Source organism: Polistes dominula, unplaced genomic scaffold (genome assembly GCF_049000335.1).
Source record: "Polistes dominula isolate Pdom_NZ unplaced genomic scaffold, Pdom_raw_medaka contig_24, whole genome shotgun sequence".
NCBI classification, from domain to species: Eukaryota; Metazoa; Arthropoda; class Insecta; order Hymenoptera; family Vespidae; genus Polistes; species Polistes dominula.
The window spans coordinates 3,366,102-3,381,794 of NW_028301150.1; the positions used below are offsets into that span (position 1 = coordinate 3,366,102).

Genomic DNA, 15,693 nt, shown 5'->3' on the forward strand with positions numbered 1-15,693 from the left:
TGAATATTGGAAAAGTGGAATATATCAATTTATCAATCATGAAACACAAGACCGTTTGTTATCTAGCATAACGTTCACTGATAACTGTATGGTTGTAGACGAAGCGACGAGCCGTAAACTTGTTTGTGACGACATTGATTGTGAGATGTGAACGGCTTGTTATTTCGAAACTGGACGATTAGTAGGGGAAAACATACTGTACGAAGTTTATATTCAGTCTCACATCAGTTCTCGTTTCGTTGTACTAATATAATACATTACACGATGTTACTACAACTGTAATAAAATAAATATTACGTTAATTATTTATGTACATAGATTTATGTACTCGTGTTTGAGAAGAAATCATGTGTTTTATTCGTTCCTGCTGTTGATTCTCTCGTCAATTTAATTTTATTCAAAATTAGTGATCACGTACATTATTAAACAATAATAAATAATATAAATAATTTAAGAAAAATAAGTGAATACATAGAAGATTGAAAAATATAAATAGATTATAAATAAGATTGTGAGATGTTTAAATGATTGATATTGAATGACGATTAAATTTTTATCAGTAAAAATCGATTATATGATGTATTGAGATACAATAATTAAAACGTTACATTTTGTACTATTGAAAATATTCCTCGGAGAAAATGACATATTTCTTTAAAAAATAATAGTTAAATCGATCGTCCGATATAATCTTTTATATCGATATAATACTGACGTACGATTAACGAAATATAATAGTGCACCGATAAATATTCAAGTACTTAATGGAAAATGTAATCGTTAAATGTCGTTTAACGTCTATCATAGAAAGTAATATCCCATTGGAAATATATATCTACAGAATTACGTGTTAATAAAAATTACAAGTTTCAACTGGCTTAAAATAGTTATTTTTAAAAGCGATTTATTTCGCGAAATTCTTTTTTTTTTTTTAAATCTACGAAGGAGAGAATCAACGGACAAGTTCGACGAGTAATTTATATGCTGTTTGCTACTCCGCGAATAATTTACTCAAAAGTTCTATATATATACTTATACACTTAACACGTGGTATATACTAACCAGTGTCAGTGTGACCAAATTAAACTCGGCAGATATTCCAGAAAGATAACTGTTATCATCGTTCGATTTTTGCGGAAACACGGGAAGCACGTTTTAAATTGTGTGTATACATATATGTGCATATATATATATATCTATATGTGAGTGTTTGTATGTGTATGCGTATATATGTCGAGTCGAGTCGCCATCGAAAAAGTTAGTATAATTTACGAGCGTACGAAAACTTAAACGAGTTTCAACGAGAAGGAGGCCGCAATCACTTCCACCGCTGCCACTGCCACTATCGTTACTGTCCTTAATTGCTCTCAGTATTTTATTTCAGTCTTTTCATTTTAAAACCAGCGTATATATATATACGAATGAAAACAAACTATATCTTTATAATCAAAGAGTATACATACACGTTTAAGCTTTATTATGATGACGACGACAACGACGACAACGACGATGATGATGAAAGAATTACAAGAAGAGAATATAAAGTTCATTAAAACGGATCTTTTACCAGAAATGGTTTATAATCGATGTTTCTGCGAATCAGGTTCACGTGAATTCGTTGAATTCGATTCAGCAATTGTTGAATTACTCGAAACATATAAAAATTCGACAAAACCATGGGAATTATATCGAGTCAAAGCTTTTATTAGATTTTCTGGTGAAATTCAAGATTTTTCTTTAATCATAAAGCTTCTTCCGACGACTGTTCAATCGGAAAATTCATTCGCACGTTTTCAAAATGAAGAAATGTTTTACAGTAAAATGACTTCGGTATATAATACAGATCAGTTTCCAAAGTGTTATGTTGCGGATTTGGGAAAATACGGAATGCCGGTTATCGTTCTCGAGGATTTAACTGCGAATGGATATCAAACGATTCAGCAACAACGTCAGATGAACGATGAAGAATTAAAGTTATCTTTGAAAACTCTTGGAAGGTTTCATGGGACTGGTTTGAGATTGAAAACAGAAAAGTTTGAACATTTTCGCGAATTTTACATGAAACTTTCGAATATTATCGTTACCAATGATATTTCTGAAAAGTAAGTCACATAACGAACGATTACACATCTCATCATTTTTTTATAATTTACAAATTATTTTCTTTATCATTTTAAATAATGACAATTATATTTTTATTCAATGCTCACATATCTTAAATTAATGTAATGTTCATTTCATTTTTACAGAGTTGATGAAATCGATGAATCCTTAGAAAATTCGTTGTTGGTAAAAGAAATGAAAAAATTATGGGAAAGTAATCAGGTTTTTATGGAAACTTCCAAAGAAACTAATAGAAATATCGATGATATCTCATGCATATGTCATGGTGATTTTTCGAAAAGCAAGGTGTTGTTTAAACGCGAGAAGAACGGTCGACCAATTGATGTGAAAATGATCGACTGGCAAACAATGAGATATTGCTCGCCTGCTATCGAACTTGTTATCATTTTGATGATGAATATTCCAACACCATCTGAAAATCAACGTTTCCTTCAAGAATTATTGATGATCTATGTTGACGCTGTTAGAAATGAATATTTTTCGATAACGCGTGAACGATTGATTGAACAATTATCATCAAATTCGTTAAATTATTTTCATTTGTTACTTGAAAATGATTTTACGAATAAGGAAATTGTTCAGCAATGGATCGAGTGTTTTAAATCTTTCAGTTATCAAAATGAACAAAAAGAAATATAAATAATAATATAATATATTTTAATATGTAAAATGTTTTGATGAAAGATAACATGTTGAACAACCGTAGCTCTTATTGGTTCTTTTGTTCTTTATTTATAGGTAAATGCTGTTGTATTATATGTTGTTATGATGTTGGTTGCTGCTGTGTTCTGCAGATCTGATGATTGTTGATTTGATGCTCTAATTATGCTGCTTGATGATGTACTGCTTACTGTTCTTGATGTTATGATTGCTATGAGCTGATGTACACTTTGCTGTTCTTCTAATGATATGAATATTCCTTCTTGATGTGAATAATGTGGTGTTGTTTCAGGGATTTTTATAACAAGAAAATGATTGTCATCTTTTCTCTAGGTTGACTGTTCAATAGTAGAAAAGTTCACCCCCATAGTCATATTGATGCAGAAAGTTGATGTTTTTCGTAGTGGAAAACTATATTGCGATAGAAAAGTATACTTGGGTTGTTTGATCTGTTTGTTTGCTAGTTTTATGACTTTCAGAAATGTGCTGTGATATCTTTCTGCATTTTTAAGTACAATGTCTGAAGATCTAAGCTGTTTCAAAAAATATATCACTCGATTTCTCTTTTCGTAACTAATTCAACGTAATTAATAAATCTAATTAATTAAGTAATTAATAATTGTTTGAAGAAATAATTGATTTTTTGTAAAAATATTATGAAAAGTTGGATACAGTACTCATTTTAGCTATCATTTTTTAAGGTGATCAAATAATTTTGATTGATAGTGTAAATACAATTTATAAACGTTGCAAATTTTTGAATTTAACAGAGCAACAATTATGTTTTAGTTAAACTAATTTTTATTTCGAAAAATAAAAATTCCTTGTATATAGGATGTTTAATTTATTTTGTATACTTTTTCAGTTTCTTGTGTTTTTATACTTTCATTTAAAATATATTTTACAAAAGTAATTTGACAATGGACAAATTTAAATAAAGTCAAATATTTCATGTAAATAACTATTCTCATATTTTGTTCAAATAACGTTATATACATTTGGTGTTTTACGAAAAAAAAATGTTTTTTACGTCGCTTGTATCTTACAAGAAAATATACAATAGAATACAGAAGAAACTAGTGTAAGAGGGTACAAAAGATAAATGAGATACTTCGGTATATCAATGTGTTTACTTCTTTCAAATTTACATAAGGTACAATGTAATATTTTAATTTAATTATTTATACAGTCTTAATATATTTGATTTTCTTCATGTTTCTTTCTTTTTTTTTTTTTTTTCTTTAAATTTGCACATAGTACGATAGAATACTTTTGCATATTAGTAAATTTTCACGTGCATATGTTCTAAATAAAAATAAACTTCAGTTTGAGGTTCTTTCTTTCATCGTGCTCTCTTCGAACGTTTAGAGATAAAATTTTCCAATCCCAATATCAATGTATCGATATTGTCGTTCATACGTTTATACATATATCTGTATATGTTATGTAATACCTAGGTATATGTACGTTATCTTAATAATACTGGTCTATCTTTCTTTCAATATTTTTACAAAGATAATGTAAAAAGTGTAGATGGATGGAAAACTAATAGTTAAAACAACATGATCTTATACGTTTTATTGATATGAAAAAAGATTTCATTAAAATGTAATTAAAAACGAGTAGTATAATAACTCACCGATAATATATCCTGTGTAAATTTTCTCCTTTGTTTTTACAATGAGTCGTAAATTTCATTTATCCACATTTGTATCTTCAGTTTTCTCTTTAAAAATATGTACATCGATAAGAAATATAAAAAAGAAAAAAAAGGAATGATATTTTTCTTTTTCTTTTCTACATTGATAAATCAATCTTCATTGAAATAAAATAGAACATTTCTAAAAGAGCTTACCAAGATTAGTAAGAGTTTCCTGTGTCTCATCGGTTTCATCAGAATGTGGTTTTGAGTTTGGATTCAAAGTTGGATTCGGATTTGGAATCGAAGTTTCACCCAAACGTGGGTTTTCTTCAATCCTTCGTCGATACGACAAACGTGGTAAATTTTGTCCTGATATTCGATAAATGCAAGCCATTATTAAAATTAATAAAATGAATGTAATAATGAGTCGCAACGTAACACATTTCGTTTTAGTTGCTAAGGTTATGATTGGTGTGCACGGGGATTGAATTTTTTGCAATGGCATACAAAATCCTTTGAATTGGTTGTCATCGCAAAACGTTTCGGATGGTTTGCTAATGCAGTCACTTTGCGTGAAAAACCTCTCCATCCAGAACTTTTTTAATTTCGATAATATCCGCTGGAAATTTTGAAAGAGGGAGAGAGAGAGAGAGAGAAAGAGAAAGAGACAGAGACAGACAGACAGAAAGGATGAAAAAAAAAATGAAAGTTGATATCAAACAACTTATCTTTTATTTTTTTTTTTATTTTTTTTTATTTATATAAAATTCGTCCTTCAATTATTAATCAATCGAATTTCATCACAAATCGAAGTTCGTCTTTGTCTTTAATTTTATTATTATTTTTTTTAATATTCTTGATTTAATCAATGTTGATTTAATTTACGCACATATACATATACTCGTTCCAGAATATGAAGAATGAAAATGAACGGAATACTTGAAGTTTTCAGTGAGTTTATTCCCATCCATGCGTTTGCTCGTTCGTTCAACTTTGAAACGCGAAGCACACGTTCGCGGTTGGTAATCGTGACTTTTCAAGCAGCCCGTGAGTAAATTGTGTATGTATGTGTACATAAATATACCTAAATGTATATATTATTTATACATACGTATATACATATAAATAGGGAGTCCACGTTTTCGTATGTTTAGTATTACGTGAACAGTTTTAATAGTATGCTTCTGGACAATGATAAATCGTTGATGGTTGGGAGAAAATTTATGATTTATGTTGAAAAATGTTAAAAATGAGGAAAAGTGTGTTTCTGACTTTACGATAACTCCTTAGAAGGCTAACGTATTTAAAGAGATCATACGTATGCGTATATGTATATATATATATATATATATATATATATATGAAAATTATTGTATGTATTACCTACTATACTTTACATTTTTCCTAAAGTATAGATCGGCTGTCAAAGGTAAATCGTCGTTGTACTTTTCTCTTGTCAAAATACTTTTTAAAAGAAGCCTTTTGATGAAAAGTTCAAAGATACCACCGTGTGTGTGTTTTCTTTAAAATCGTCTATCTTCAATAGTGTTCTATTTTTGTAGACTAGCTCTCAAATGCTATTGAAAATAACGTAGCAACGTTTCGTAGAAGAAATTCTCTCTCACTTAACATCCGACAGTGATATTGGACAAGTGGACCACCAAAAAAGATAAAAGTTCTTTCACTTTCTTACTGTGATTTCTTTTAAGTTTACTTTTAACCCGTTATTGAAAGTAAGCAAAAACCAGTAGTATCCTATTTATTATACGTCTAATTTTCTTACTCTTAGAATCAAATATTAATCAATTCTTTGTACAATGAAAAAATGTAATTAACATTAATCGTTTTTTTTCTTCTCCACAAAAATTTGCATTAGTGAAATTAATAATTAAAAATTCCTTTCAATTGTTCATCTTTATAGTGTATAATTATGACAAAATATTACAGTAACGTTTTAATAATAATATATTGAACGTTATGTTTGATGATTATGAAAGTTATCTCATTATTAATTACATATTTTACGTTCAAATATATTTTGACATATTGTTGTTTTATTTAACAGTCATTTTTTTTATAATAACAAACACAAATATACTTATTTTTTTTTTTTAAATAATACTATTTTTTTATCATTAGCAATTTTTTGTTAATTGTTGAATAAAAGATAAAACATATTTTTTAATATATCAAATGAGTTTTTATTTAAAGAATTATCGATTTATTTTTCTCTTAAATACAAACAAATATCCATTATATTTTTTTTATCTTAAGTTTGCCGTTAGTTTATTTGGCGAATATTGAAAAACATGCAAAACTAATACCTAAGTGAACTGAAAATTCGAAATTAATTTATCAAAGCGTGAAAAACATTTCGCTTATCGAGGATTTCATTGATAAACATGTGGGAAGTTAAAACGATCGACGAATCAAACTTTTCTCTTAATATATATATATATATATATATCTGTTTTTTTCTTTTTCTTCTCATATTGTTTTTTCTATTCCATCTTTTTATGTTATCGTTCAGTAAAAATTAAAGAAAAAAAAAAAAATGATAGAAAAATTGACAAAAGGTAAAATGAAATATAGAGAGGAGACTTGAGTATTTATTTTATGGTCAACATGAAAAAAAAAATGTTATAACCCGTCATATAGTGGAAGATCATGGAACGTTTGCGTTTACATGCTTTAGACATTCCATTCTATGAATAGCACGTATCACACCAAGCGAAACTCGAATGCATAAATATTTTTCGCTTTCTCTATATAACTGTCTCTTTCTTTCTTCCTATTTCTCTGTCTTTCTCTCAGTTTTTATTTAAATACATACATATATATATATATATTCTTATATATGTAAATATTTTTTGTTTAATTAATCCTTCTATCTTTTTCATTGTCCTGATGCAAGCAATCGTAAAATCGTCTCATAATGCAACTTGGTGAGAAAAAAAAGGTTACAGCTCTTGTCGTAAAGTGAGCAAAACACCGTGCGCAATTTTTGGTATTCCCCAGTTGAACAAAACTAATAAAACAGAGAGAAAAAAAAAAAGGACAAAGAAACATTGCTTCAAAAGTGTTCCTCGTAATTCGCGTGTTGTACGTTCAAAACTATGTCTTTTCTTTTTTTTTTCTTTTTCTATATATATCTCTCTCTCTCTCTCTCTTTCTCTCTCTCACACACACATTCTTTTTCTCTGACTCTTTTTTTTTTTTTTCAACGAAAAATACGTAGCAGGTATGCGAGAAATACGAATGTGAAAAAAGACGAATGCTTTTCGAAGGTGAAATTTTTCGTGATCGTCCGACGATAGCACACGTCACATGCCATCGATATACGTTTTTATGTATATGTATATATATATATATATATATATATATATATATATGTATGTATGTACTATACTACTGCGTAGATATACTCGATCAATCAGAAAAACATCGAGCAAGGGAAGCGATAGAAAAATCGTGGCGAATTAGAAAATTTACGCGTTACTCTCTAAAGTATTTATATATTTATTTACTATATAATGTTACTATATATTTATTTATATATTTAATTCAAATATATTTATATATGTAACTAGGGGTGCCCTGCCACGCGTTGCTTTGGCTCACAATTAGTCCGATACACACGTCTTTAAGTCAACGAATTACCTTATACCGCTATCTGTTAGAATCTTATCGAACTAACAGAGATAATCATGACTCTTTGTTAATAAACAAATAATTTGATTATAAATTGAGATATAAACTATCCTATCTTTCAAGTTGGATGAAACTGCACAAAGTGTTCAAAATTTTATTAAAATCGGTTCAGTAGTTTAGGAGTCCATTGCGGACAAACAACGTGACACGTAATTTATATATATTAGGATATTATATATTTAAAATATATAACATATATTTTAATTAAATATATAATAATAATTATTTTTCAAACATATTCATTTATTTAACAATAGGTACATTCCTTTTTTATTTTATAAATACATCTATACACTATTTGGAAAAAATTACGTAAATTTAGAATAATTGGTTTTTTATAAGAAAAAATAAATACCATGGAAGTAAACGAGCTAAATTTATTTGTCGAAAAACTTATGAGTAATATGTTTTTTTTTTTTATCAAGGGATGAATATTTTTTTAAAAATTGTCCCTTCATAAGAAACAGGATTCTCTTTATTTTTAAGGATTAGTCTAAGATATTCTGGTCATTCTGATAATTAATTTTTAGAGTATTTTTAATTGAATATTTTCCTATACTTTTTGTAGATGTTGCTAAAAATATCCCAGTAGAAATGTTCCATTCCGAGCATTGTCCCAAATCAGATGATACAAACTATATTTGAACATAATTATATTTGAATATAAGAAAATATTATTACAACTTAATAATATTTTATTTAGTAAAGATAAATCATTTAAAAATTTGATAGGTATATTTGATTTTACAAACGATATCAAACTTTTATCCAGCAGTGTACTCATTTTGATATACGTTAACAATATATGTATAGATATTACTTTTCTAGAGGAAATATAAACGTACGTTTGAATGCTAAAAAATCATAAACGTCGAGGTAAACTTTTATTTTCTTTTTTTTTGTCCGCTTTTTCATTCTTTATCTTGTTACTACAGCGACGTACAATTCATTTGCGTTCATATTAATTTCACGTTAATACGTATGTATATCGTTTTCAAAAAAAAAAAAAAAAAAAAATACATGTATCAAAAGACTATTATTCTTTTGTTTATTATACGATGTATAATAAATATATCTGTAAAATAAAAAAAATTTATTAATTTTAACGTAATAACAGAGAAATCTAACTAACGAACGTAACGTAACGTAGGTCGAATTATTTGTTTGTGTATTATTTAAGAAATATTTCGCAATAATTAACGAGCTATATGGGAAATAATAATTAATAACAAAATATTCAATGAATACACGTAAAATAATATTTACGTATAGAAATAGAGAAAAAATAAGTAATCTTTCAAGTTTCTCTTTTTATTATTTCAATATTCAAACATTACGATGAAATAAGGTGAAATGTAAGGTGTGAATGTTTTTTTTTTTTTTCGAGTACTTTACCTCATCATTACTCTTTTATCATACGGATTTATAGATTTACCTCAAGTGTACGGTGAAAACTACTTTTCGAAGCGAAAAAGCTTCTACTTCTTCCTTTTTCTTCTTCGTCTTGTCGATAGGAGAGTATTAGTATCACTTGGTGTGTATCTGTGTGTTTCGCCAATATCGCTCGATAAACGTTTAGTCCTTTTAGAAGCGCAAAAGTAGTCATTGACCGTATCCGTGCAGTAACGTGGACATAGAAGAGACGCAAGAGTTCTACACGGAAATATCCCTTCTCTTAATTCTCCTCCTTCTCCACCTCCTTTTCCTCCACCAACTTTTCCTTCTCTATTTCCTACGATCTCCTTCGAGCGTTACGAGAACGTGCCACTAAACTTAACGACAATCGTTCCTTAACGCTCCGATGCTTAACGAAATTTTCCTCCTTCTCCTCCTCCTCCTCCTCCTCCTCCTCCTCCTCCTCCTTCTTCTTCTTCTTCTTCTTCCCACCCCTTTCCATTCTCGTCTCGACAGAGTTTACACGCTGTTAACTCTCCCTCATTTTCACGGACGAACCCCCGTCGTCTTAGTCGTTGTCGATCGAGTCCTTTCGCGAACGACAAAATTCGCACGATTACGTTCTACGAGATACCAGCCTACGTCCTTGAACGGGAAAAAGATCGGTATCCTTTTTTTTTTGAAGTAAAAACTTCTTTAGAATGGGTGTGATTTGAAAAAAAGAAACGCGGTGATGTAGTGGGGAAAGGAAACGGACTATGTAGTGGGGGAAAGAAACGTAACTCCTTACTATGTAAGAAGAGAAAAAGGGACAAACATATCATTATTTATAAAAATATTTGATTTGCAAACATTTTTCAAGTGTTTTATTATTGACTTTTTTTGTAATTATTATAAAAATGCGCGCCTGTATAAATGCAACCCTCCAGACATACTTTGAAAATGTTGCTTGCGAGAGCTATCTGTCGGGACAGAATTTTGTTCTGCCTGAAAGATAGGCAACCCGTCATACACACCTGTATAAACAGTTTTGACTGGAAAAAATGTCGTCTCAGTAGATGGCGCTCGCAAGCAATTTCTTCGAATTGAGAACTTGTCTACTGTGTAATATGTTATGTATTATATGTTAATATAACGTAAAATATATTTTGAAAGTGGTAACAATATTATAATACTAATATTTAAAAAATTACAACCCTACATTTATCCTACATCTGATATTCTACATTCGTCTCAGTCTCTCGAAACTTAGCTTTTCGAAGGTTTTACTTCTAACACGTGTGATCTGTCCACATGATATTTTTTTTTATTTTTTACGTGGAATACAAAAAATACGAATGGATCGATATGGGAGGTATTTTATTTTCTTTATTTCTTTTTCTGTTCTCTCTTTTTTTTTTTTTACTAAAACTATACTCTCGATATCCTTCTCCTACCACTGACCGAGGACTCCACTGAAGAGGAGAAAAATTCTAATTTTTCCTCGTCGATTTGTATTCCGTACGCGACTTTAATCGATGAATTATCGAGAGATGCGAGAAAACGTGGGATGGTTATCGTTAGGGAATGGTGAATGAATATGGTTAAAAAGGTGATGCGTAGCTACTAGCCCAAGGTGATTTTTTCAAATCGCGTAATTCGTCGATTGCCGTGTCGATGCTGTCGTTGGAATGCATAAAAGTTAAAAATATCCTCGACGACTTTGAAACGATGGAAAATATTCGTGCAGCCTTTTCCACGACTGCACCATTTGTTTCCAGTCTAATGCACTCAGCCGATGTTCAATATAACGTATATCTATCTTTATTTTCTTTTTCTTTCTTTATTTTTTATTTTTATTTTCATATATATATATATATAAATAATATATTTATGTATTATGAATTAAATTATATAGGTTCATTTTTTTTTTAAATTTATTTAAAAATTCGGACAACACAAAATGTTATAATTATTCTCTATAGAAAATTATAAAAAAAAAATATTTATTAAACTTTTAGTTGAGCACGCTCGTGTTTTAAATAAATATTTATGAAAAAGCGATAATTTGCATCGTAATTAATGTTAGACAGATAATTATTGATTTTCATTAAATTATCAAATAATTATTTATTGAGTATTTTATAAAAATTCATAGAAAATATTCAGTTTCTTTCGAAAAAAAAAATAATACACTTACACATTAAAACTTACATTAGATGTTTCTGTTAACATGTATCTATAAATTGCATATATAATTTTTAAGTTTGAACAAACTCATGAAACAGTAAATCATATTATACTTACTGCAAAATTCTCCGTAAATATATATATATATATATATATATATATAAACGATTGATCGTTCGTGATGTATAATATTAATTATCTGTAACGATTTATGTGTGTGCACGACAAGATATTAGAACGACTAAAGATTATTATTTAAATGCAAAGATAATCAATCGCAACTGCATAAATAAATAATTGCTAATATTATTTTGAACATATTTGCAATATTAATAGACGATGTTGAATATCTTTACATCTTGTTATTATCAAAATGTTGTCATTATATCATTTTTATTTTATTTTATTATTATGTTAAACAAGGTTAATAAAGTGAACACTGTTATCATTATAATTGTCCTAAAATTGTAACAGAACGGAACTATTCATTGTATTCAGTAATATTGAAATCTGTATATCCATAATCTATAATATTATTCCTGTATTCTATAAGATTAAAACAATTTTTGCATATTTGTATATTCGTCGATTTTATCATGAAAACGAAACTAAAGATTTCCATTAAAATGAGATAAATTTAACGTTTTCAGTTAGGAAAAAGCAATTTATCTGGATGTCGATTTGGGGAAAATTCATTTAGGAAGTTATATTTTCAGATAGGATATAAAAGATTTAATCATTGAATACTAAAGTTTACATGACGCTTTACGATATTTTTGGGGAGGGGGGAAATTTATATAATTGACTTAACGATTGACAAATATTTAATATTAAATTATATTAAACTACAAATGAGATGTTAGATGTTACAAAATTTGGAGATTGTAACTTTAATAAGAAAAACATAGCACAATTGAATGATAAACAAGCATAGTATGCTGTAAGTTATCTTTTTCAGAAACAACCAGTTGGAAAGTTTATTACAACCAAAGAATCCATAAAATTCCCGTAGCGTTGTATGAAAAAAAAAGTATTGAAAATCATGGAATTTAGATAAAATATAATGTCTATGATACTCGACTATGAATAAACCAGCAGTTTTTGTTTTGACAGCATGACAAACTGTAAAACCACAATTGAAAAGAAACATAACAAATTTTGTATATTTCTCACGTTGCGTTTTATCGAACGAGTTATATGTTCAATGTTTTATCTATCTATAATAATGCAAACAAATTTATCGTATTGTACTGATAAATATTTTGTATTTTTCTTCTCTTTATTTCATAATAATTCATAATACAAAATGAAGGACGCTAATTTAAATGTCGGTATGACATTCATACTCACATTCTTGTCATTCAAAGGAATGTCTTTATTACATAACTCTTCGTGAAATGTCGAATTCTCTTTGCGTGCCTTTGTATATGTCTTTATCGATTATTAGGTTATAATATTTAATCGCTAATAATGAGAAATTATTAGTACGAATTCATTAAATCTTCTTCAATAATTTCCAGTTTATTTTTATAAATATTTGTTTACTTCATTGCTTTGAAAACTCGATAAAAAGAGAATGTGTTAGAAATGTCAAAAGTCAAATTGTATCTCTCTATTGTTAAAACAATTAATTAGATTGATTAATAATAATTTTATTTTGTTTTTTAAAATTTAGAATTTAAAATATATATGGTTTAAATATGTTCAATAATTTTTTAATAATTAACGTTGAGTTTGTTTTGCAACTTTTTGAATTGTTTTACATTAGTTTGTTTCAAAAATCATTATTTTTAATAATTACAGGATGTCTTATGGTTTTCGAATTCCCTTCAAAAATTTCAAAAAGTGATTCGTTATTTAATTTATAATCATTCTTTTCTACTTTTACCCAGTGTTTATTAATTAACATCAATCCTCTTTCTCTTATTTTTTGTTCTTCTTTCCTTCGAAACATTTCGGTGCTTCTTCTTCTTCTTCTTCTTCTTTTTCTTCTTCTTATTTCTTATAAAAGAGTTAATTAATTATACTCTTCTTTCATGATCAAGAAAAGTGTACTTACATCATGTAATATTATAAAAATTTCCCGAAGGATTAAGCTGTACTGGAGAAAAAAAATGTTGATGCATGAGATTGAAAGTGGAAAAGGTTCAATTTTGTATGACATGAAAGAAAAAAAAACATTTCTTTATACCATATACTCCGAATAAACAATTATACATATCCATCCATGATTAGTATTAGTTTTTTAATAGAGGTACTAAAAAGTAATCAAAATTTCTGTGATGAGTACATTCACATTTAATTTGTTTCAGTGAAAAATCAAAGGACTTTTTAAATAGAGAATTAAACAATTTCTTTTACGTAAGGCAAAAAGTATTAGAAAATGATGAATAAAAATGTTTTCTTCATTAGTATTATTTAAATTATTTTATATTAGAGAGAAAAAATATTATTTTTATGGAGAAATTAAATATAATACTATAATTATTTTTAATGAGAAAGTATTATTATTATTATTATTATTATATATATATATAATTAGTATTATTTTTAATTTCTTATTCAAAATAATACTAATCTAATCTAATCTCTTTCTCTTTTATATTAGATCAGTATTATTTAAAATTTTTTTTAATAAATAAACGTTTTTCGCCAGCAAAGAAAAATTTTGATTATTTTTCGGTTCCCTTAATATTAATTATCATCGAAATAAGAATAAATGAAGTTTCAAGAAGTAACAGATGTGAATGAGAAAATACTGATGCATGTATCGTAATTGTACTTAACAATCGTTAAACTATTTTAGAAAAAAAAAACAGATATATAATATATATATATATATATATAGAGAGAGAGAGAGAGAGAGAGAGAAAGAGAAAGGTTGATAGACAAACAGACTGACAGAAGTAACGTTTAGTGCAAGAATAAACAGGAATAGCAATTACAATCCGAAATGGAATTCAGTACAGAGTGTTTATCTTTGGAGATAACAATGCCATCGAGAGAAGTATTTCCATCTATCTACAGACATCTTCTGCTTCTCTTTCTCTTCTCTTTCTATCTTGTTTCTTCTATGTCTCTGTTCTTGTTTCTCGATGTTATGAAAGCATAGGACAAATTATCGTGGACGCACCTAACATTCTCATTCAAAATGTTCGCTCTATTGCATTATCTCTCCGTCGTCACACTACACTAGCGAACGAAGACAGATCTGGTGATTGAAAGTGATTGTCGTTAACCTGATTTAGTTGATGCGAATTGACGGCATCCCTACAGCCGTTCATTCTGGACAACACGTAATTTTATAGATGATCCAATGAAAGGATCATCTTTGCTTATCGATTGACAACAAGTTTGGCTTTGAAGGCTTGTCGTGATGTTATGCAAGCTATATGAAAATGAGACGGTAAATAAACAGCGATAGTAAAAAGCAGAGTAAACATAAAATATGTATACATATATATATATATATATTTACAGGATGTCTCAAGAATTGTTTTACCAAATTGTAAAATTATATTGAGTTGTCCTGAAAGTTCGATTTTGATGGAAGATTGAAATGCAACCCATTTAAGTATTTTGTTAAAATAAATATAACTATATATATTAATAATTACATAAAAATAATATAAAAATATATAATAATACATAATAAATATAATAATATAATGACTTTAAAATTTCGTGCTCAGGTTTTTTAGCAAAAGAATTTTAATGGCATCTATCGAAAATCGGCACGAACTTTCCGAACAACCCAATACATTTCTTTTGATAATTATTTGAAGTAATGGCATCTTATTTTTAACAACACACTCTAATATGAGATTCATATATTTAAATAAAAACCAAAATATTGTATATCGGCATAATATTGATTTTTTATTTTACTTTTTTTGTTCTGAATAAAGCGGTCTTTTGGGACGTCCTGTATGTATTTTGTATGCTTTCAAATGAGTAGATACATGTATACATATATTTCGGTTTTCCTACTC

General features: G+C 28.0%; 2 protein-coding genes across 3 annotated transcripts; one reads left to right on the forward strand and one right to left on the reverse strand.

The window, feature by feature from the left end:
* The first annotated feature begins 93 nt into the window (after window positions 1-93).
* Window positions 94-2,779, forward strand: LOC107064816 (uncharacterized). Its single transcript, XM_015317889.2, has 2 exons — window positions 94-2,102; window positions 2,250-2,779. Exons 1-2 carry the CDS (start codon window positions 1,480-1,482, stop codon window positions 2,761-2,763), a joined length of 1,137 nt encoding a protein of 378 aa, XP_015173375.2. The 5' UTR covers window positions 94-1,479; the 3' UTR covers window positions 2,764-2,779.
* A 1,326-nt stretch (window positions 2,780-4,105) lies between these two features.
* On the reverse strand, window positions 4,106-5,767 carry LOC107064817 (uncharacterized). Of its 2 annotated transcripts, XR_016178370.1 has the most exons (3): window positions 4,640-5,767; window positions 4,424-4,510; window positions 4,106-4,237 (listed from the first exon to the last, which is right to left on the reverse strand). XR_016178370.1 is itself a non-coding variant. In XM_015317890.2 (2 exons), the coding sequence occupies exons 1-2, from the start codon at window positions 5,013-5,015 to the stop codon at window positions 4,479-4,481; spliced, it is 408 nt and encodes a 135-aa protein (XP_015173376.2). In that variant the 5' UTR covers window positions 5,016-5,767; the 3' UTR covers window positions 4,252-4,478. The 2 variants fall into 2 exon arrangements, 1 of the variants encoding a protein (XP_015173376.2); XM_015317890.2 differs by lacking the exon at window positions 4,106-4,237 and having other exon boundaries at window positions 4,252-4,510.
* Between the last annotated feature and the right edge of the window lie 9,926 nt (window positions 5,768-15,693).

Coding starts and splice junctions, on each gene's coding strand:
- LOC107064816 (XM_015317889.2), top strand. CDS start 1,480: ATGATGACGACGACAACGACGACAACGACGATGATGATGAAAGAATTA. Junction 2,103..2,249: donor ACCAATGATATTTCTGAAAA/GTAAGTCACATA, acceptor TCATTTTTACAG/AGTTGATGAAATCGATGAAT.
- LOC107064817 (XM_015317890.2), bottom strand. CDS start 5,015: ATGGAGAGGTTTTTCACGCAAAGTGACTGCATTAGCAAACCATCCGAA. Junction 4,511..4,639: donor GGAAACTCTTACTAATCTTG/GTAAGCTCTTTT, acceptor ATATTTTTAAAG/AGAAAACTGAAGATACAAAT.